This window comes from Panthera pardus, unplaced genomic scaffold, assembly GCF_024362965.1.
Source record: "Panthera pardus isolate Hobbes unplaced genomic scaffold, ASM2436296v1 HiC_scaffold_24, whole genome shotgun sequence".
Classification (NCBI taxonomy): Eukaryota; Metazoa; Chordata; class Mammalia; order Carnivora; family Felidae; genus Panthera; species Panthera pardus.
The window spans coordinates 39,955,238-39,980,043 of record NW_026526810.1 but is presented as its reverse complement, the minus strand read 5'-3'; the positions used below and the strand labels follow the sequence as shown (position 1 = coordinate 39,980,043).

At 36.5% G+C, this 24,806-nt stretch overlaps 1 protein-coding gene across 10 annotated transcripts in view; it reads left to right on the top strand.

Moving 5' to 3' along the window:
- Positions 1-24,806, top strand: part of TCF12 (transcription factor 12) — a 377,037-nt gene that overhangs the window by 268,004 nt on the left and 84,227 nt on the right. For all 10 annotated transcript variants that reach the window (XM_019441990.2, XM_019441988.2, XM_019441986.2 and 7 more), the window contains one exon: positions 23,840-23,975. In XM_019441990.2, the coding sequence (XP_019297535.1) occupies positions 23,840-23,975 (136 nt within the window). The remainder of the gene's footprint in view (positions 1-23,839; positions 23,976-24,806) is intronic.

The following is a 24,806-nucleotide window of genomic DNA, read 5'->3' as shown; positions in this document are numbered from 1 at the left end:
AAAAACATAATTATATTTCTACATACTACCAATGAACAGTTAGAAAATGAAACTAACCAAAAAGTACTATCTATATCAAAAAAACATAAAATACTGAGAGATATACTTAAGAGATTATAAGACTTCAACAATGAAAACTGTAAAATATTGCTGGGAGAAATCAAAGAGGATCTAAATAAATAGAGAGATATGCCATGTTCATGAATTGGAAGACTCATTATCATTTAGATGTCAGTCCCAGGCTTTTTTTTTTAGACATTGACAAAATCATTTAAAAGTTCATTTGGAAAGTCTTAGGATTCAAAGAAACAAAAAAAATCTTGAAAAAGAAAAGAAGAGGGTCTTGGTACCTGACTTCAAGACTTACTATTTTAAGCAACACTAATCAAGGCAGTGTAGTATTCATATAAAGATTGACAGATCATGAACAGAATAAAGTCCAGAAAGCGACCCATACCTTCTATGGCAGATGATGTTTGATACGAGCACCCAGCAACTTAAAAAAAAAAAAAAAAAAAAAAAAAATCTCTTTAACATATGGGTGCTGGAACAACTGAATTACCAGTATGAGAAGGGAAAAAAAAAAAACTTCAATCCTTATCTTACACCATATACAGACAAATTTGAGATAGATCATGAACTTAAATATGAAAGCTAAAATAATAAAGCTGCTAGGGAAAAAAATAGATGAATATCTTTGCTGCTTACAAAACAAATTTCATAGGGAACACATAAGCATAAAACATGAAAGAAAAACTGATGAATTGAACTTACTCAAAATTAAAAACTTACGCTTATCTGATACTCTATATGGAAAACCCAAAAGATTCCACCAAAAAACTGCTAGAAATGATCCATGAATTCAGCAAAGTCGCAGGATATAAAATCAAAGCACAGAAATCGGTTGCATTCCTACACACCAATAACAAAACAACAGAAAGAGAAATCAAGGAATCAACCCCATTTACAATTGCACCAAACCATAAAATACCTAGGAATAAATCTAACCAAAGAGGTGAAAAATCTATACATTGAAAACTATAGAAAGCTTATGAAAGAAATTGAAGAAGACACAAAAAAAATGGAAAAAGATTCCATGCTCCTAGATAGGAAGAACAAATACTGTTAAAATGTCAATACTAACCAAAGGAATCTACATATTCAGTGCAATCCCTGTCAAAATAACACCAGCATTCTTCACAGAGCTAGAAAAAACAAACCTAAAATTTGTATGGAACCAGAAAAGACCCCAAATAGCCAAGGCAATCTTGAAAAAGAAAACCAAAGTTGGAGGCATCACAATCCCAGACTTTAAGCTATATTACAAAGCTTTAATCATCAAGAGAGTATGGTACTGGCACAAAAACAGACATTCTGATCAATGGAACAGAATAGAGAACCCAGAAATGGACCCACAAACATATGGCCAACTAATCGTTGACAAAGCAGATAAGAATATCCAATGGAATAAGGACAGTCTCTTCAGCAAGTGGTGCTGGGAAAACTGGACAGCAACATGCAGAAAAATGAACCTGGACCACTTTCTTACACCATACACAAAAATAAACTCAAAATGGATGAAAGTCCTAAATGTAAGACAGGAAGCCATCAAAAACCTCTTTGACCTTGGCCGCAGCAACTTCTAACTCAGCAGGTCTTTGGAGGCAAGGGAAACAAAAGCAAAAATGAACTATTGGGGCCTCATCAAAAGAGCTTCTGCACAGCGAAGGAAACAATCAGCAAAACTAAAAGGCAACCAGCATAATGGGAGAAGATATTTGCAAATGACATATCAGATAAAGGATTAGTATCCAAAATCTGTAAACAATTTATCAAACTCAACATGCAAAAAACGAATAATCCAGTGAAGAAATGGGCAAAAGACATAAATACACTTCTCCAAAGAAGATATCCATGTGGCCAACCAGCACATGAAAAAATGCTCCACATCACTCATCATCAGGGAAATACAAATCAAAACCACAATGAGATACCACCTCACACCTGTCAGAATCGCTAACATTAACAACTCAGGCAACTACAGATGCTGGCGAGGATGCGGAGAAAGAGGATCTCTTTTGCACTGCTGGTGGGAATGCAAACTGGTGCAACCACTCTGGAAAACAGTATGAGGGTTCCTCAGAAAATTAAAAATAGAACTACCCTATGACCCAGCAATTGCATTTCTAGGGTTTATCCAAGGGATACAGGTATGCTGTTTTGAACGGGTACATGCACCCCAATGTTTATAGCAGTGCTATCAACAACAGCCAAAGTATGGAAAGAGCCCAAATGTCCATCGATGGATGAATGGATAAAGAAGATGTGGTAAATATACACAATGGAGTATTACTAGGCAATTAAAAAGAATGAAATCTTGCCATTTGCAACTATGTGGATGGAACTAGAGGGTATTATGCTAAGCAAAATTAGTCCGAGAAAGACAAATATCATATGACTTCACTCATATGAGGACTTTAAGATAGAAAACAGATGAACATAAGGGAAGAGAAGAAAAAAATAATATAAAAACAGGGAGGGGGACGAAACATAAGAGATTCTTAAATATGGAGAATAGAGGGTTGCTGGAGGGGTTTTGGTAGAGGGGATGGGCTAAATGGGTTAGGGGCATTAAGGAATCTACTCCTGAAATCATTGTTACATTATATGCTAACTAACTTGGATGTAAATTAAAAAACAACAGTAGCAACAACAAAAACAGCAGCATCTTAAACTCACCAAGTTATGCACATTAAATATGTATAGACTTTTGTATGTCAATCATTCGTCAATAAAGTGGTTTAAAAAAAAAACTTACACTCATCAAGAAAATGAAAGGAGGAGCCACAGATGGGGAGAAGGTATTTGCAACACCTGTCTGACAAATACAATGATCTCTGACAACTCAATAATAAAAAGCAACCCATTTTTTTTAAATAAGCAAAACACTTGAGCAGACACTTCACATAAGAAGATATACAAATGGGTAATCAATACATTAAAAAAGTTTCACATTATGAGCTATTAGGCCCATGAAAATTAAAACCAGAGTTACATATTAGTACAGGGCTAACCAGAATACCTAAATTAGAAAGATGATACATTGCTAGTGGGATTGTAAAATGGTTACAATGACTTTAAAAAACTGGCAGTTAAGAAAGTTAAATATGTATCTGCCCCATGACTCAGCTGTTTTACTCTGAGGTATTTATCCAAGATAAGTGAAAACATTGTTCACAAAAAGCTTTCTTCTCAAAAATGTTCCTGACACTTTCATTCATTATAGCCTAAAACTGGAAACTCAGATATTCGTCAGCGGGAGAATGGACAAATGACCTATATTATGTTCATACACTGAATGTCATTCAGCAGTAAAATGGAATGATCTAATGATGCCACTAATGTCATAGTGAGTGAAACAGGCCAAAATCTCAAAAATACTGTATGGCTCCATTTATATGAATTAATAGGCAAAACTATTCTGTATTGATAGAAGTGAAATCAGTGGTTGCCAATAGGAGTAGGGTTCTTCTGTAAAGGGACCCTATCTCTAAGGTGATAAAAATGTTTTATTATGCATTCATCAAAACTGATGGAGTAGTTCACTTAAGATCTGAACATTTTATTATATGTATGTAACAGCTTAGTTTTTAAAAGATAAAATGAAAAGAAATGCCATTTACAGTAGCATTCAAGAAACGGATAGGAATTCTGAGGAATAAATTTTAACAAAAGACCTGTAAAAACCTCAACACTGGTAAAAATTATACTACTAACCATTGCTTAAAGAAATTTAAAGAGACCCCAGAAAATCAAGAGATGTACTATGTTTATGAATAGGAAGACGATATTTTGAAAATGTCATTTCTGGAGCCTGGGTGGCTCAGTCAGTTAAGCATCTGACTCTTGGTTTCGGCTCAGGTCATGGTTTCACGATTTCTGAGTTCGAGCCCCACATCAGGCTCTGCACTGACAGCAGAGAGCCTGCCTGAGATTTTCTCTGCCCCTCCTCTGCTCTCTCTCTCTGAAAATAAATTTAAAAACTTAAAAAAAATTTTTTTCTTAATTTAAAAAAGAAAAAGGAAAATGTCATTTTTTCCCAACTTGATCTATAGATTAAATATAATCCTAGTCATAACCTCACTAGGATTTTTGGGGGGGAATGGGGGGCTGCTGAATTTACCAGCTGATTTTAAAAATCTTTGGAAGGCGAGGGTGGTGGTGCCTGGGTGGCTTCATCGGTTAAAGCCTCTGACTCTTGATTTCAGCCCAGGTCATGATCTCATAGTATGCGAAATCAGGCTTTGTGCCAACAGCCCAGAGCCTGCTTTGGATTCTCTCTCTCCCTCTTTCTCCGACTGTCCCCTGCTTGTACTTGCATGTACTCTCTCCCTCTTTTTCTCTCTCAAAAATAATTAAAAATTATTTAAAAACCCTCTTAGGGGTAACTGGGTGGCTCAGTCATTTAAGGTCCAACTTTGGCCCAGGTCATGATAACACTGAGTTCAAGCCCCACATCAGTCTCTGTGCTGACAGCTCAGAGCCTGGAGCCTGCTTCAGATTCTGTGTCTCCCCCTCTCTCTGCCCCTCCCCGACTCATGTGCACACGTGTTCCCTCTCTCTCTCTCTCTCTCAAAAAAAGAAAAAAAAATTTAAAAACCCTGTTAAAATAAATAAGTAAAAGTAAAAATTTCTTAGGAAATACAAAGAACCTAGGAATACCCAATGCAGTCTTAAAAAGTGAAGAGCAGTGGTAGAGAATTTATGCTACCTGACTCTAAGACTTGGTGTACAGCTATATGTAATTAAGCAGCACAAACTGGCCTGATTGAGAAATATGACACTAGAACAGAATATAGCCCAGAAGTACACCCACACTTTATGTAGTTCATTTGATTTTCAGCATTTTGCCAAAATAGTCCAATGAAGAAAGGACAGTTTTTTTTTCCATAAAAGATGCAATAATAAATGGATATTCATATAGACAAATATGAATGTCAGTCCTCTCACACTAAACACAAAAGTTATTCAGGATGGATCCTAGACCTAAATGTAAAAGCTACAACTATAAAGCTATAAAAATAAAACAGGAGAATATCCTCTCAATTTGGGGGTAAGCAAATCTTTCTTATACGGAATACAAAAATTTAAAAACCACAAAAGAAAAAATGATAAATTAGAATTAATCAAAATTAAAGACTTCTGCTGAGGGGTGCCTGGGTGGCTCAGTGGTTAAGTGTTCACTTCCTGATTTTGGCCCAGATCATGATCTCACAGTTCCTGGGATTGAGCCTCACATGCTTGGGATTCTGTCTCCCTCTCTCCCAACCTCTCCTCCCCTGTCTCTCTCTCAAAATAAATAAACTTAAAAAAAAAAAAAAAAAAAACTTTAAAAACTTCTACTTATAAAAAAGCATAGGTTAAAAAAATGAATAGGGGCACCAGGGTGGCTCAGTCTATTAAGTGTCCAACTCTTGATTTCATCTTAGGGTATGATCTTCAGGGTTGTGGGTTCAAGCCCCAGGTTAGGCTCTATGCCTACTTAAAAAAAAAAAAAAAAAAAAAGGAAAGGAAAGAAAAATATCAAGGAAACATCTTCACACATTATAGGACTTGATTAAAAGATAAAGAATCAACAAGAATTTGTTTGTTTTACCATGTATAAAGAACTGTACCAGGCAACAGAGTAAAAGATTTAGCATCAGGCCTCAAGAAGCTTGCATTCTAGTTGGGGGAGACCAGCTCTGTACAAAGAGAAAATTAATTAAAATGATAAGATAACCTGTAGTAAATCTCAAGGAAGTGGCACAGGTATGAGAACACAGAAGAGAGAGAAATTAACATGATTTTGATACAGGGAAGATTTTGCAAAGGAAGTATACAACTCTAAAGTCTTGGAGGGGCACCTGGGTGTCTCAGTCCGTTAAAGTATCCAGCTCTTGATTTCAGCTCAAGTCATGATCTCACAGTTCATGGGATTGAGCCCTGGATCAGGCTCTGCACTGATGGTGCACAGCCTGCTTGGGATTCTGTCTCCCTCTCTCTTTTTATCTCTCTCTCTGTCCCTCCCCTATGTGTGCGAACGTGTTCTCTCTCTCAAAAGAAATGAATAAACTTAATAAAACAAAATCTTGGAGAATGGGTAAAATTTGACCAAGTTGAGAGGAGGACATCTTGGGGAAAGAGAACATATGGCTAATGTAAATACAGGTAATAATATTCAACACATTTTGTAGGTGCTTCCTTAATTTTCTCCCACCAAAACTGTAAGCTTGTAAGGACAGGGTCAGTGGCTGCTTGTTTGTTGTATTTTCAGCACCTACTCTGTGCCTGATCAATAGAAGGTATCAGTGAATACTTTTTGAATGAATATATTTTGAATGAAACAAATAAGTAAATGTGGATTCTGGGAATAGTAGCATTTTAGTTTGGTTTGAATTAAATATTTGTTTTGGGGAACAGTATGAGGTGTTTGAATTATAAGGATGTTGCTTGAATGCCTAACCAGTTTGTATCTTGTAAGGGTTTGGGATCGGACATGTGTGGCATGATGAAAAATACAAGTGTTTCTTAGAAAAGTTAAATCCAGGTTCAGGATATGCAAGAGAATTTATGAATTGGAGACTAGGCAACTATTTGAGATGGTCTAGCTCTAGGCCATACATGAACCATGGAATAGGAGGTAGTTTAGACAGATCTTAGTTTTCCTATAACAACAGCACATTGCAGGTGTTAAAAGATAAATTTTTAAAAATCTGTAGTCATGACTGTCCTACAGATAAAAAGTGACTATGTATAGGGGCACTTGGGTGACCCAGTCGGTTAAGCATCTGACTTCGGCTCAGGTCACGATCTCGCTATTCGTGGGTTCGAGCCTCACATTGGGCTTGGTGCTGACAGCTCAGAGCCTGAAGCCTGCTTCAGATTCTGGGTCTCCCTCTCTCTCTGCCCCTCCCCCACCCGTGCTCTGTCTTTCTCAAAAATAAATAAAAATTAGAAACAATTTTTAAGTGACTATGTATATAGATTTTATCTCATCAGTGAAGAAATCTGTAAGGTGTCAGAACCAGTTCAAAGGAGAATCCAAAAACAGACCGCCATAGATGAAAATTATGGAAATAACTAAAAAAGAAACAACAACAACAAAAAACCAGAAGACTCATAAATACAGAGAACAATACTGGTGGTTGCCAGAGGTGAGGGGTGAGTGAAGTAGATAAAGGAAATTAAGATGTGCAAACTTCCAGTTATAAAATAAGTCATGGAGGTGAAAAGTACAGTATAGGAAATACAGTCAGTAATATTGTAGTAATGTTAAATGGCAACAAATGAAAACTATACTTATGATGGTGAGCATTGAGTAATATATAGAACTGTCAAATCAGTATGTTGTATACCTGAAACTAATATGACATGTTAACTATATTTTAGTAACAAACATTTAAAAATAAATTTTAAAGATTACGGAAAATAATGTTCAAATGTAGACAAAACATTTTCCCCCTTTGGAGCAGGATGCTAGAAGTGTTGAGAGTGGAGGAGAGTTGTTTATCCCTTTACTGGAAAGAATGTTTTTGCAGACAGTAGATAAGAATTATTTTGCATTGCTCTCAGTTATCTACAATTTATAGAGTTGTAAAATAGCTCCTATAGAATGAGAATCAGATAACCTAGAATGTTGGGCTCTGGAGTGAGAATCAGGGAACTATGACTATCAACCAAATATTCTCACCATCACCCCCCCTTTTTTTTTTATAAATGGTTTTATTACAACATAGCCATTCCCGTTCATTTACATATTGGCTATAGCTTCTTTCTTGGTACAAAGATGGAACTGAATAGTTAAAACAGACAATATGATGCACTAAACTTGAACGCTTTCTGTTTGGCCTTTATAGAACTGACCCTATTCCAGATAATGCATAATTTCCATCAAAAACACATTTTTTTCCTACACAGGTATGTGTTTCTGACAACTAGGAGAATCAGGAGCTTTCATATGTAGCAAATCCTATATTGACCTATTATTTCCCCAAGAGGTTTAATTAAACTAGTTGTTTTAAAGAACAGTTTGGATATTTCTTCCTAACAGCAAGCCTAATAATAAGGAACTTAGTTGGACCTTAGTCTTAGGCTGAATTATTAGAAACATATTATTTAGAATAAGGAAGTTCATATTGTATACCTTTCTGAGCATATGCATTTCAAAACAGGCAGAAGTAAACTAAAAATCACTTAGAGAATCTTGCAAATAAAATAATTTGCAACTCTAGCATATGGAAAGTGATTGAAGGACTGAGGACTGTTTAGTTTTAAAAAGACTTTCATGAGGTGTTTTTTTTTCCTTTTTAAGTGTTTGTTTATTTTTGAGAGAGGGGGGGGGGGGGCAGGGGCAGAGAGAATCCCAAGCAGGCTCCACACTGTCTGCAAGGAGCCCAAGACGGGGCTCAGACCCACAAACTGTGAGATCATGACCTGAGCTGAAACCAAGAGTCAGCTGCTTAACCAACTCAGCCACCCAGGCACCCTGATCCTGATTTTAACGTAATGTAAGAAGGAATGTTGTCATGGTATAGAGGATAGAATAGTCAACCTAGGTAGATAGTGACTTTATTGTCACTGGATGTTTTCAAGCACAGGCTAGTAAAATTCCCTTTACTGAAATTTTTATAATAGAGGGATTAGAGCATATGTTGTTTGATTGAAATAAAATACCTGAAAATGTTCTTTCAATTCTATGAGCTCTCTAGTGAAAAAGGTATGGATGATTCAGCTCAGATTAGAGACCAGAAATAACTATTAACCTATATAGTTTTATATGTTTTTAATTTTTTTTTAATGTTTATTTCTGAAGGAGAGAGAGCATTAGCGGGGGAGGGGCAGAGAGAGAGGGACACACAGGTTTCGAAGCAGGCTCCAGGCTCTGAGCTGTCAGCACAGAGCCCGATGTCAGGCTCAAACTCACGAGCTGTGAAATCATGACCTGAGCCAAAGTCGGAGGCTTAACAACAGACTGAGCCACCCAGACGCTCCAATGTGTTTTTAATTTTTATTCCAGTAGTACTCAGCAGACTAAATGTACAAGCAGACAACAAATGTTTGACTGGATAGATTACTGATAATAGTGATAATACATGTATACCTCAGAGGTACTGCAGGTTCAGTTCCAGATCACTGCAATAAAGTGAGTCAGGTGAATTTTTTGCTTTCCCAGGGCATATAAAGTTATGTTTACATTATACTGTAGTCTGTTAAGTATGCAGTAGCATTATGCCTAAAAGAACAATGTACATACCTTAATTTCATCCATGAGGTTGGAATCAGCTTCTTCCAAACTCCCCTCCTGTTCACGTTGATAATTTGACCTCTTCCTGTGAATCATGAATATTCTCAACAACATGTAGGATGGTCGTTCCCTTCCAGAAGATTTTCATTTGACTTTGCACAGATCTTTCAGAGAGGAATTACAATCTATGGCAACCCTAGCCTTATGACATTTCTGTAATAATAAGATTTGAAAGTCAGAATTACTCTTTGATCCATGGTTGCAGGTGAGCAAGCATGAGAACAACACTAATGTCATTGCACATCTCCATCAGAGCTCTTGGATGACCAGGTTCATTGTCAGTGAGCAATAATATTTTGAAAGGAATCTTTTTTTCTAAGAAGCAGGTCTCAACAGTGGGCTCAAAATATTCAGTAAACTGTGTAACCATGTAAACCATATTAACAGGTAGGCTGTCATCCAGACTTTGTCCCATTTACAGAGCACAGACAGAGCATATTTAGCATAACTTTTTTTAATATTTTTTTAATGTTTATTTTTTTTGAGAGAGAGAGAGAGACAAAGCATAAGCAGGGTAGGGGCAGAGAGATAGAGGGAGACACAGAATCCAAAGCAGGTTCCAGGCTCTGAGCCATCAGCACAAAGATCAATCTGGGGCTCCAACCCATAAACCACAACACAAGATCGTGATCTGTGCTAAAGTCGGATGCTTAACCAACTAAGCCACCTAGGTGCCCCTATTTAGCGTAATTCTTAAGGGCCCTGTGATTTTAATAATGGCAAGTGAGCATTGGCTTCAACTGGAAGTCACTAGCTGCATTAGCCCCTAACAAGAGACTTGGCCTGTTCTGTGTAAAGCTTTGAAGTTGGGCATTGACTTTTCCTCTCCAGGTATGTAAGTCCTAGATGGCAACATCTTCTGATAGAAGCCTGTTTCATCTCCATTGAAAATTTGTTGCTTAGTGTAAACACCTTCATTAATTATCTTAGCTAGATCTTCTGGATAACTTTCTACAGCTTCTATATCAGGACTTGTTGCTTCACCTTGCACTTTTATATTACAGAGGTGGCTTCTTTCCTTAAACTTTATGAACCAACTTCTGCTAACTTCATACTTTTCGTTTGCATCCTCCTCAAGTCTCTCAGCCTTCATAGAATTGAGGTGAGTTAGGGCTTTGCTTTGGATTATGCAGTATTGTAGCTGGTTTGATCTTCTGTCCAGACCACTAAAACTTTCCACCTATCAGCATTAAGGCTATTTGGCTTTCTTACCATTCATGTGTTCACTGGAGTAGCACTTCTAATTTCCTTAAGAATTTTTCCTTTGGTATTCATAGGAAATTCATGGTATTCATGGTATTCATACCTTGGCTAACTGTTTGGTACAACTGGCTTAGATTTCATCCTATCTCCACATTTGACATGCTCTCCTCACTAAGCTTAGTCATTTCTAGCTTTTGATTTGAAGTGAGAGATGTGTGACTCTTCGTTTCACTTGAACATTTAGAGGCCATTGTTGGGTTATTAATTGGCCTAACTTGAATATTGTTGTGTCTCAAGGAATAAAGTGGCTCAAGGAGAGGGAAAGAGACAGAAGAATGACTGGTCAGTGGAGCAGTCAGAACACAGCATTTATTGATTAAATTCACCCTCTTACATGGACACAGCTCATGGTACCCCAAGACAATTACAGTATAACCTTAAGAAATACAGTAATAATGAAGAAGTTTGAAACATTGCAAGAATTACCAAAATATGACACAGAGACACAAAGTTAGCAAATGCTGTTGGAAAAATGGTACCTGTGGACTTGCTCGACAGAAGCAACATATATATATAAAACCAGGATAATAACCTGCAATTTGTAAAACATGCAGTATCTGCAAAGTACAATAAAATGAGGTATGCCTAAACAAACATAAGGGCTAGCGTATATCACATATTTACTAGTGTCAGGCATTGTGCTAAGCACCTTACAGACATTTCATATGGTCCTTGCAGTACTCTATGACAAAAGTGTTGCCACTGCTGTTGCTGTTATTCTTCTCCATTTGACAACGGAGGAACCTGAAGCCTCAGGAATTATGTAATTTATCCAAGGTTTCATAGCTGGTAAATGGTTAAGGATAGAAGAATTGAAGTAGTAATGAGATAATGGTTCAAGTGATAGACTATGTGGGATAGTTTTCAAAGGAAGGAAATGAAACCATAATTAAACTTAGGGACTGGGGGGGGGGGTGTGGGGGGAAGGTCAAGCTATTGGATATCTTGAGGGATGCATGGGTGGCTCAGTCAGTTAAGCATCTGACTTTTGGTTCAGGTCATGATCTTGTGGTTTGTGAGTTCTAACCCCACGTTGGGCTCTCTGCTGTCAGTGCAGAGCCTGCTTCGGATCCTCTGTCCCCCTCTGTCTCTGCCCCTCCCCTGCTTGCATGCACGTGCACTCATCCTCAAAATTAAGCATTTAAAAACAAAAAGATACATGAGGAGGCTGGCTGGCTCAAGGCAGTTAAGCGTCTAACTTCAGCTCAGGTCACTATCTCACAGTTTGTGAGTTCAAGCCCCACATCAGGCTCTGTGTTGACAGCTCAGAGCCTGGAGCCTGCTTCAGGAAGGGCCTGGCCCTTCCTCTGCTTGCACTCTGTATCTCAAAAATAAGTAAACATTAAAAAAAATTGTTTTTAAACAAAAAGATACTGGATATCTTGAGACAAAAAAAAAGTGCAGTAAGTAGTAAAGAAGTTATGGTGTTGTAAAAATAGGTCATGTCATACTACCCAAAGCTATCTACACATTCAATGCAATCCCAATCAAAATTGCACCAGCATTCTTCTCGAATGCTTTAGGATTGAACAAGCAATCCTAAAATTCATATGGAACCACAAAAGGCCCCGAATAGCCAAAGTAATTTTGAAGAAGAAGACCAAAGCAGGATGCATCACAATTCCAGACTTTAGCCTCTACTACAAAGCTGTAATCATCAAGACAGCATGGTATTGGCACAAAAACAGACACATAGACCAATGGAATAGAATAGAAACCCCAGAACAAGACCCACAAACGTATGGCCAACTCATCTTTGACAAAGCAGGAAAGAACATCCAACGGAAAAAAGACAGTCTCTTTAACAATTGGTGCTGGGAGAACTGGACAGCAACATGCAGAAGGTTGAAACTAGACCACTTTCTCACACCATTCACAAAAATAAACTCAAAATGGATAAAGGACCTGAATGTGAGACAGGAAACCATCCAAACCCTAGAGGAGAAAGCAGGAAAAGACCTCTCTGACCTTAGCCGTAGCAATCTCTTACTTTACACATCCCCAAAGGCAAGGGAATTAAAAGCAAAAGTGAACTACTGGGACCTTATGAAGATAAAAAGCTTCTGCACAGCAAAGGAAACAACCAACAAAACTAAAAGGCAACCAACAGAATGGGAAAAGATATTTGCAAATGATATATCGGACAAAGGGCTAGTATCCAAAATCTATAAAGAGCTCACCAAACTCCACACCCGAAAAACAAATAACCCAGTGAAGAAATGGGCAGAAAACATGAAGAGACACTTCTCTAAAGAAGACATCCGGATGGCCAACAGGCACATGAAAAGATGCTCAACGTCGCTCCTCATCAGGGAAATACAAATCAAAACCACACTCAAATATCACCTCACGCCAGTCAGAGTGACCAAAATGAACAAATCAGGAGACTATAGATGCTGGAGAGGATGTGGAGAAACAGGAACCCTCTTGCACTGTTGGTGGGAATGCAAATTGGTGCAGCCACTCTGGAAAACAGTGTGGAGGTTCCTCAAAAAATTAAAAATAGACCTACCCTATGACCCAGCAGTAGCACTGCTAGGAATTTACCCAAGGGATACAGGAGTACTGATGCATAGGGACACTTGTGCCCCAATGTTTATAGCAGCACTCTCAACAATAGCCAAATTATGGAAAGAGCCTAAATGTCCATCAACTGATGAATGGATAAAGAAATTGTGGTTTATATACACAATGGAGTACTACATGGCAATGAGAAAGAATGAAATATTGCCCTTTGTAGCAACATGGATGGAACTGGAGAGTGTGATGCTAAGTGAAATAAGCCATACAGAGAAAGACAGATATCATATGGTTTCACTCTTATGTGGATCCTGAGAAACTTAACAGAAACCCATGGGGGAGGGGAAGGAAAAAAGAAAAGAGGTTAGAGTGGGAGAGAGCCAAAGCATAAGAGACTGTTAAAAACTGAGAACAAACTGAGGGTTGATGGGGGGTGGGAGGGAGGGGAGGGTGGGTGATGGGTATTGAGGAGGGCACCTTTTGGGATGAGCGCTGGGTGTTGTATGGAAACCAATTTGACAATAAACTTCATATATTGAAAAAAAAAATAGGTCATGTCAGAGTTGAATATTGGACTTAAAATTTCAGGAGTTAGGGGTTTCCAGTACCTACAGCATCCTTTTGGCAGTAAATTAGTTGATGGAAAGAGCACCTGGGTGGCTCAGTCAGCAGAGCATCCATCTGACTCTTGATCTCAGGGTACAGAGTTCAAGCCCCACATTGGGCCTGGGCCTACCTTTAAAAAAAAAAAAAAAAAAAGTAGATTAGTTGATGGTGATAGGAGGAATCCTGGAGTCAGGAATGTTAAAAAGACATAAAAGTGGCTATGAATCAGTGTCGAAGCTCTCCAAGAGATGATTACCTCATTAAGTAGCCTGTGAAGAGGCTATGCCTACTGGTATTCAGTAGGTATTCAGAATATGTTTGAATCTGAATCCTGTGATATAGGAAGGAAATATATTACCAGGATAATAAGCCATCAGCTACCTGCAGAGGGAGCTTCTGAGTCTGGAACATAGGTAAAATAAATTACTTTGTGGAAGGAAAGTCTCATTTTAAAGTATCAGGCAGTAGGCAAGTTTAATTTCCTACTTTGATTAAAAGGCCAGAGAGAAATGATGCATAGGTATTTGGCAGGGAAAAAAACCTCATTTTTGTTCTCTCCATAAAACTTGCTAATTATACTTTTGGTGGTACTCATTGCTCTTTGGATACATTGTTTAAAAGTCAGTTTAGGGGCACACGGGTGGCTCAGTCAGTTAAACTTCGGACTTTTGATTTCGGCTCAGGTCACAGTCTCAGCTTCATGAGATTGAGTCCTGCATCAGGCTCTGCACTGACATTGTAGAGCCTGCTTAAGTTTTTTCTCTCCCTCTCTTTCTGCCCCATCCCTGCTCGCATGCATGCTTGCACATTCTCTCTCAAAATAAATAAATAAATATTAAAATAAATAAGTAATAAAAGTCAATTTATTCTTCGGGCGCCTGGGTAGCTCAGTTGGCTGAGTGTCCAGGTCATGATCTCGTAGTTCACGAGTCTCACAGTTTGTGACTTTGAGTCCCACATTGGACTCGCTGCTTTCAGTGCCAAAGCTATCAGCACAGAACCTACTTCGGATCTTCTGTCCCCCTCTCTCTGTGCCTCTCAGTTGCTTGCGCGCGCGCGCTCTCTCTCCCTCTCTCTCTCTCAAAAATAAACATTTTTTTAAAAGTCAGTTTATCCTTTTGCAAACTGATTTCAGAAGAAAAGAGTATATTAAATAATGGCTAGAGATTAGACACCATCTCAGGGGGGAATAATGAAAAAAGAGGTGACCACAGCCTGGGCATTACATGATTATAAGATATTGTTGTCAATTGTAGGGTCTGTATAACAAGAAGTGAATAATGGTAGAATAAGTAAAGCAGGAGCAGCAGAATACTGGAAGTTAAGTGAAGCTGGGTGAAAGGTATAGGAAGGTTCATTATATTGGAGGGTTTTTTCTATTTTTGTTTATATTTGAAAATTCCCAAAATAAAAAGCTTAACTTTTTGAAGATGTTCCAGTATAGGATGTTTCAGTTCAAAAAGTATTTCATACCTAACTATATGCCTACTACTGTATTGTATTTTATGTAATTCTTAATTGTATTTTTCAAAATACAAGGGACTGGGAAGAGAAGGTACTCATTTACTGGCATTAAAGGGAAAAGGAGTGACTTCTTAGTATCAACTCTGCTGAAAATCTTAGGACTCCATAATACCATTTCCACAAAAGCAAAAGAGAAATGATACTTCTTTATCTCCTGTTCTTTTAATGTGGGTTAGCACCTCACAGAGCAGGTTCCTTTTTATTCACACAAAAAATAAATAAATAAAATAAAAGGTTCAAAGGCACACTGGTAGCTTTGCAGGAAGACTTAAGAGAACCCTATTTAACAAGGAAGTTTCTAACTTCAGACACTCAGAAAAACTCACTTAGGAAGAAGATGGGCTTAGAGTATGCTCACTGCTGACCTCTTGAGAGTCTGCTTTCAAGAAATCCCTTATAGCATTTGGAAGTAGGCACTCTCTTTATGGAAGCCTATAAAAACCTAAAAGAAAGTCATTCTTTTTGCATATTTGTAATTACTTAAATACTGGGTGTATTAAAATTGTTTTTAATGGTTTTCATTATAGTTTTCTTTTTATTCCCCAAAGTCTTCCTTTGTTGATCTCTATCCCATATTTTCTTCCTACTCAATAATCTTTTCATTGGCTGATGTAGGATTTGAGAGAAAAGTTCAGACAAAAATTAGTGAAAATGATACATTAAGATAGTAAAATTTCCCTCTGTTACTGATAATTAAATGAGATTGGGAAACTCAAACTGCTAAGATTACCATGTTTTACTAATTTAATAGTACATAGGTAGTTTCTTAAAGATTGGGCTGATTGCGTTGGCAGCATGTGTTTGATGGATGACTGTCATTATCTTCTCAAACCTGCCTGACACTTTAAGTATAGAAAATGATAATTAAAATTTCAAGAGACCATGTTGAGATTATAAGATTTAGGGCTTGTAAAAGAACAAGCATAACAGTTGGCTAGTGGTGGTTGGTATGTTTTTATTGACCTGGGGGAAGGAATAGAAACATCTCAGGTTTTCTTTTACTTTGTTTCCCTGTATAGTCTCCCCTCCCCCTCAATTAATGTATTGTCCAAAGTGTTGGTAATGACTTGGAACTATTCAGGTTGCACAAAGCATTTAATGAAATCTTGCCTTAGACAAAACACTAGAGAGGATCATAATTAATGTCTCATTTTCTGCCAGTTGCTATTGATTACTCATTCAAGATCCCTTTGTTCTCAGAATGATAACAACTGTAGTTTGCATCACTATCTAATGAGATTCTCAGGATAGAATTCTTTAACAACATGCTGATAATTGCTAACATATCCCTGGAATTTCAATGTAAATGAATTTGCATCATAATACAATTATTTCACAATATCTGTATTTTCCAAATTCAAAATTTATTAGTCTGTTTTTTTAATTATTTGTAAAAAATTAACAGAAGACTGATATAATATTAAAGCCCTACGTTTATATCTTGCCCTGAGTACCCCTTTACCCTCTGAGTTTTTTATTTGATCATGAGTGGCTTCTTTGTCACTCTCCACTTCCCTGTCTTAATCTCGGAAACCTTAAGTGAGTGGACTTACAGCTAAACTGTATTGTGGTATTTCTCAGTTAAAAAAACAATTACAAATATGGTAATACTATACTGATTCTGCTCTCAGAACGATTTTGTTTCTTCATCCCTCAGTGACAAAGGAAATACGTGGTACCGTTTAAAGAATTCAACTGAGAAATTTTAATAGTTTATGTTCTCTGTTTTATCATGATTGCGTTCTATACTTTTTTATTGTTTTAATTAGTACACTCTCCTCTCAAGAAGACAAACCTGAGAACAGCTGCTTGCCTTTATATATTAAAACTGCGTACCATTTCAGGACTGTAATATAGACATAAAATTAAAGAATTCTGTAAAATGTACACAGCAGAGGTTCCATGAGTCCATATTAAATATTAAACATTTTTTACAGTGTGCAACTATAACATACTTTGTATCTTATTTTTCTAGAAAACAAATCAGTAATGAATTAGTGCTTCAAAGTTTTAGTCATAAAATGAGGCTAACAATTTTTGATATAGTGTTAATTAATTTAACCTTATTAATTAATAAGTCCTTATTTAATCTGAAGTTATAAATGGATATGAAATTATATTTTAGTACATTGTTTGGGCCAAGCCATTTAATGGTTAAAAGCAGTTCTGAGGAAGTAAGTTTATGTTTATCAAGATTTCAGACACTTTCCCTTTTAAGGGTAAAGAATATCCAAATTACCGCATTGTGGTTCTGAATCCTCTGGGCTGCTAAACCCCACCATTTTTATATAGGATATTCTTCTGATTTCCTATGAAATCACATTTAGAGTACCTTCCAAGATACTTAAGAAGTTACATTAATAAATGATGTTGGTCAAACTCACTACTTTATTCCTCTCCTTTACTTTTTGGTCACCATGAAGACTTACACTGAATAGTCTTTTCAATTTAACATTTTAGAGTCAGGGTTTCTTGGCATGTGAAGAGGGAGAAAGAATATATATATATATATATATATATATATATATATATATATATATTATATATATAATATATGTAATATATATAATATATATTACATATATGTATTATATATTATATATGTATTATATATAATATAATATATATAACATATATGTGCGTGTGTGTGTGTGTGTGTATATCTACATATATTACATGTATTATACATAGGGTACTAAAATTCCACATAAAGAAATGGGAGTTTTTATTTATACGCTAGAGGTTTGTCATACATAATTTAAAATGAAACTTTACTGTAGTTTTTCGTACAATAATCTAGGCTGTATTAGTGTTTCTGGGATGAACCTTAATTGATTATTCTTCAGTAATTAGATACATTTTTGACAGTTGAGGTTTTAGATGACTATTAAAAAGATTATTTTCTAAGACTGTGTTAAGAAATGTAGTGCTCTGTCATTTCGGAAAACTAATTCTGCCTTGAATAACATGGCTTGGCAGAATAAAACTGCTTTGCCTAGTTCTGTATCCTCTGGGATTGTGTATTCTTTTTGCTTGTACCTTCAGGACAAGATCAGTGGCAATCAATAATGCTTCTCGTTAGTTTTTAAGCAGGCAGGAAAATCAATAATATGAACTGATACATAATTTTATTTTAAGAGAAATAAACTAGTTTATTATTTGTGCTTTAGTGTTACCAAAATATTTGAAGAATCAAAGAAAAGAAAAATACTTTATAAGTGATATAATATCAAAATATTAGGCTCATATAGTTTAGCCCTTGATTTTTTTTTTAATCACTTTCCATTAGATTCATGGGTATTATTTCCTAGATTGCCAAGTCCTCATGGAGAAAACATTGTCTTAAACTTCTTTTGTATTTCTTGTAGTACTGAACAATTCATTTTAATTAATAGGATAAAATATTCTGTGTTCTTAAAAAGAAACAATTTCTCCTACATATAGATCAAGATACAAATTGAACAGGGAAAAATGGTTATTTCTATGATTAAGACAACTAAGTGAAGAACATCTTCTATGGGTTTTTTTTTTTAGCATTAATATTCACTGTGGAACAAGAATACAGACTATTTGCTAACTGTATCTCCATATTTACCTATACTAAGGAGAAAGGTTTATTAACGTTATTGGTAAAAGTAAACTTTTCTCCTAAAAAATTTTATTCTTCTTCCTTTCTTCCATGCATGTGTACAGAATCTACCAGTATGTATTCTATAGATAATACAGCTTTAGGATTATAATCCACAAAGTCATTTACAGGTCACTTAAATGTTTTGAAGTTCATGGTCTTACATATGGTAATTAGGTTCCTGAACTATTGTAGAAGTCTTCTTCATATTGAAGAAGGAAACTCTTAAGCAGACATAGATTCAAATTAGGGTTGTACTACTTGTTATCTGTATAACATATAATTTATATAATGAGATTGCAGTAAATATTAACTAAGATGGTACATTTGTAAGTATGCTTGTCGATCCTTGATATTTATTCTGATTTTCTCCAACTTTTTATTTTGAAAAATTACAAACTCACAGAAAAGGTACAAGAATAATAAAGTGAATATTTATGCGCTCTTAATGAAATTTCATCAGTATTTCACCACATTTGTGCGTACACATTCCTTTTCTTTCACTTAGTATGTGTATGTGTTTGTATCCTACACATGAGTTTATACACACAAATACACATCTGCTGAATCATTTTCAGAATAAGTTGGCATCTTTCTATTTATTCTTGATTTAGATTAATACAGTTTGAATGTGTCACACTCCTTTTTGGATTTAGCCTTTAATTGTCAACCCTCTCTTTAGGGGCCTGTCCATTCTCTTTCCAATTTCTAACATCCAGTAGCCTTTGGGAGTTGTAATTCAGCTTAGATGCAGGGCAAACAAGGTCTTCTTACTTAGGATAAAGAGTTTGTGCCCAGAAAACAGAATATGAAATGTCATTCACCTTATTTTCATTCTTTCATGGAATGAAAAAAGTAAAGTGGAAGGAAGGATATAAAATTTTCCCTTTTTGCAGATGGTATGATCTTATATATACAGAATCCACCGTAAAGCTATTTGAGCTAGTAAACAAATCTACTATAGTTGCAAGATTCAAGATCAAAAACTAGTTGTACTTCTGTACACTAATAATCAACAAACCAAAAATAAAATTAAGCCACCAACTCCATTTAGCATCCAAAAGAATAAAATACCTAGGAATAGGGGCTCCTGGGTGGCTCATTGGGTTTAGCATCTGACTCTTGATTTTGGCTCACAGTTCAAGCGGAACAGTTCAGCTCACAGTTCATGAGTTCAAGCCCCACACTTTCTCTCTCTCAAATAAACTTCTTATAAAGCTACCTAGGAATAAATTTAACTACAAAGTGTCAGACATATATACTGGAAACTACAAAGCATTGCTAAAAGAAATTACAGAAGACCGAAATTACAGATTCAGTGTTCATCAGTCAGAAAACTTAATGTTGTTAAGATGGCAAAACTCCCCAAAGCAATCTTCAGATTCAGTGCAGCCCCTATCACAATTCCAGTGGCATCTTTTTGCAGAAATGGAAAAGTTGATCCTGAAATTTTCTGTATAATTTCAAAGAACCCCAAATAGTGAAAACAGTATTAAAAAAGAAGAATAAAGTTAGAGTACACACACTTTTCATTTTCAAAACTTACTACAAAGCTACAGTATAGAACTGGTACAAGGTGGACATACAGACAAATGAGATAGAATTGAGAGTCCAGAAATAAACCCAAATATCTATAAGCAATTGATTTTCAGCAAAGGATGCCAAGACCACTGAATAAGGAAATATTACTTTTTTCAACAAATGGTACTAACACAACTGGATATCCACATTCAAAAGAATGAAGTTGGACCTCTACCTTCTACCAACCATATACAAAAATTAACCCAAAATGGATCAGTGATCTAGGTGTGAGCTGAAACTATATACTCTTAGAAAAAAATATAGGGTTAAATCTTCACTATCTTGAATTTGGCATTAGATTCTTAGATGTGACGTCAAAAGCATGACAAAAGAAAAAAATTAAGATAAATTAAACTTCATCAAAATTAAAAACTTGGACATTAAGAGGTAAAAAGACAGCCTACAAAATGGGACATGCAAATCATGTGTCTGGTAGGTGTCTAGTATTCAAAACATAATGTATAAGAACTCTTTTCTTTTAATGTTTATTTATTTTGAGAGAGAGAGCACACGTGCATGAGCAGGGGAGGGAAAAAGAGAATTCCAAGCAGGTTCTGCACTGTCAGCACAGACCCCAACACGGGGCTTGATCTCACGAACTGTGAGATCATGACCTGAGCCAAAATCAAGAGTTGCTTGCTTAACTAAGCCACCCAGGTGCCCCGGTGTATAAGAACTCTTACAATATAACAGTAGGAACACAACCCAATTTAAAAATGGTCAAAGGGCTTGAATAGATGTTTTTCTAAAGAAGACAATACAAAGGGCCATCAGGCCCATGAAGAGATACCCAACATCATTAATCATTCGGGAAATGGTAGTCAAAACCACAATAAGATACTAGTCCATACTAGTATGGCTACAATTAAAAACAAAAAACTAGTAAGAAGTGTTGATAAGGATGTGATTGGAATCCTCATACATTGCTGGTGGGAATGTAAAATGGCCCAGCCATTGTGGAAAACAGTTTGCCAGTTCCTCAAAGAGTTAAAGATAGGGGCGCCTGGGTGGCGCAGTCGGTTAAGCGTCCGACTTCAGCCAGGTCACGATCTCGCGGTCCGTGAGTTCGAGCCCCGCGTCAGGCTCTGGGCTGATGGCTCGGAGCCTGGAGCCTGTTTCTGATTCTGTGTCTCCCTCTCTCTCTGCCCCTCCCCTGTTCATGCTCTGTCTCTCTCTGTCCCAAAAATAAATAAAAATACGTTGAAAAAAAAAAAAATTAAAAAAAAAAAAAAAAAAGAGTTAAAGATAGAATTGCCATATGACTCAGCATTTCCACTCCTAAATATTACCCAAAAGAATTGAAAACAAGTATTCAAATAAATGCCCATACACACATGTTCATAGCAACACTATTCACAGTAGTCCAAAGCGAGAAACAACCAATGTGTCCCATTAGTGAATAAATGAATAAACAAATTATAGTATGTCTATACAATGGAATATTATTCAGCCCTACAAAGGAATGAAATACTGATACAAACTACAACGTGGATACACTTCAAAAACGTGTGAAGTGAGAGAAGCCAGACACAAAAGGTCACATATGATTCCAATTATATGAAATACTCAGAATAGGGAAATTCATAGAGACAGCAGATTAGTGGTTGCAGAGGCTAGAGGAATGGAAGTAACTGTTTAATGGGTACAGGGTTTCCTTTGGAGGTGATAAAAATGTTCTGGAACTAGATGGTGATGGTCATATAATGAATATACCAGATATCACTAGTTGGAAACTTTGCAGTGGTTATCTTTATGTTATATGAATTTGTGCCTTTTTAAAGCTGAAACACAAGTTATTTAAAATCATTAAATAGCGTGATAAACTGAAAAGAGAGTTTTTCTTGATTATTAGAATAGAGGCAGGAACTGGGCTACTGATGACTTCTATTACAAAGTTCTACTGATTCTTTCTGACCAGAGCGGAGGTTTATTTGTTAGTACCTTTCTGATATTCATGAGTATGGTCATGGCAGGTATTAAATATGGGGTAGGAGAGTAGTATATGTATCAGAGGAATCAATAGCCCTTTTCACATGAGAGCATCCGCTCAACTGTATCCAGCACCTTTTCCAGTTGAAATCTTTTCCCCTCAGCTACCAGAAGGCTTGGAACCAAATTCTGCCAAGTTAACTTCATTTGCTTTATGATAGGGTCACTGGTTTAGTAGGTCAGGGCTGCTGAATCTCTGGGTTTCAGTGAAGCACTTGATAAAGTTTCATGCCATTGTAGCATACCTTAGGGATCTCCTCGGGCTTGTCATCCTCATGTCTTCTTTTGGTCCCATTTTTTATGCCCCAGTACTAAAAAGGCTAGCAAATGCATTGGTTAACAGACTCAGAATCTAAAACAGATAGAAATGATAAAATATAACGAGATTAATTTGATCAGGTAAATGTTAACTGTTGTACTTGGAACTAAAAAAAACAACTGAAAAAGGTAACCATTGGAGGGACAAGACTTAATAGCAACATATGCAATAAAGAGTAACAGCGTGTGATCACTCCTAACCTCTTAATATGAGCTAGCACAAATGGGTTGTTTAAATGTAGTGTTGAAAATGACTCTGCACTAATCAGGTCACATCTGGGGCATTGTCGTCCATTCCATTTTACAAGACACTTTGACAAACTGAAGATAAATCCAGAGGTCTTATGTCAGAGATGATGAGGATTACATTCAAACCCCCATGTCATGAAGCACAGTTGAAGGACACAGGAATGGCTTGTCCTGAAAATATTGGCAGTCTTCAAACAATGAAAACTATCCTAAAAGAAAAAAAAGAAGAAAGAACAGAATTGACTGCCTTGTATGGTCATGAAAGCATTCAAGCAAAGACTTGGTGGTCATTTTTCAGAAGTCTTCTTGATGATTAAAGGGTGAAACCACATAGTAACTAAAGTGTGTTTCAACCTTAAGATTGTTTAGATCTACATAATTACTAGGAATTAGGTAACGTGAGGATGAGGAAAGAGAGAACATGTAAGTTTATTTTTTTAATGTTTATTTTTGAAAGAGAGAGAGCAGGGGAGGTGCAGAGAGAGAGAGGGAGACAGAATCCGAAGCAGGCTTGGAGCTTTCGGCGCAGAGCTGGATGCAGGGATCAGACTCACAAACCGTGAGATCATGACCTGAGCCGAGGTTGGATGCTTAACTGACTGAGCCACTCCACACGCCCCGAGGAAATATAGGTTTAAGCCAATGTTCTAATAAACCATCGTTCAGATATTTATTAGATGCATCTAATTCAAGGCATTGTTGAAGGCATTAGCATCCTCTGAATAACCATCTGAATAACTCAGAAGTGGTGACATTTTCCCATTTGAGTTGGTATCAGTGGGAAAATAACTTGTTTCCTTGGCTTTGTTTTATAGTCTAGTCTCCTGAGACAAGATCTAGGGCTTGGAAGCCCAGCACAGCTGTCTTCTTCAGGAAAACCTGGAACACCATACTACTCGTTCTCTGCTACAAGTTCCAGGAGAAGACCACTCCATGACTCTGCAGCACTTGGTAAGCGTGCGTTGTACAACAAACCCTGTCTTAACAAATGTTTGTTTTTTTTTTTAACCCCTTAGTCTTTACTTCTGGCTGTACTTTTATTTAGAAGAAATTTGGTTTCTTAGGTATCATGTTGATAGTAGAGATTATTTGCATAAAATGATGTATCTGTTAGATACTTAATAAAAAATCAATTTAGTACTCTTGTTTGGTCACCATAAGAGGAACTAAATAGTGAAAATGGGACTGGTTTTTCCTATTATAATAAAAATGTTATGTGCTAATATTAACACCTTATTTTTTACTAAGATTGATAATAATGCTGAACAGTTTACAAAGTGGTTTTATATACTTTCTCATCTCATTAGTATAACAGACCTGCTAGTCAGTAGATGTAATACTAGATTTAACATAAACTGAGGCTCAGGAGGACACATTCATATAATTAGTAGGTGGTTTCCCCAGGATAAAATTAAGATTTTCTGACTCCACGTCCAATATTTTTTGCATATTAGTTGCTTCTACTCCCCAATTTTTTAAAAGTTGAGATAAAATCAATCATATTAAAATTCACAATTCAATGATATTTAGTACATTCATAGTGCTGTGCAGCTGTCATCTCGCTCTCCTTTCAAAACATCACCTCAATAGGAAACTCTGCACCTATTAAATTTTGAACTCTCATTTTCTTTAGCTCCCTTCTTTATGTCTTGTACATAGCCTAACCAGGCCAGTCTGTTTTGTGTTGCTGCTGCAGCAAGCCTCAGGTATACTCTTAACACCTTATCCAAGCAGTGTTTAAATGTGGGTATTTTTGGTGATTCCTACCAGGGAATCCTTTGT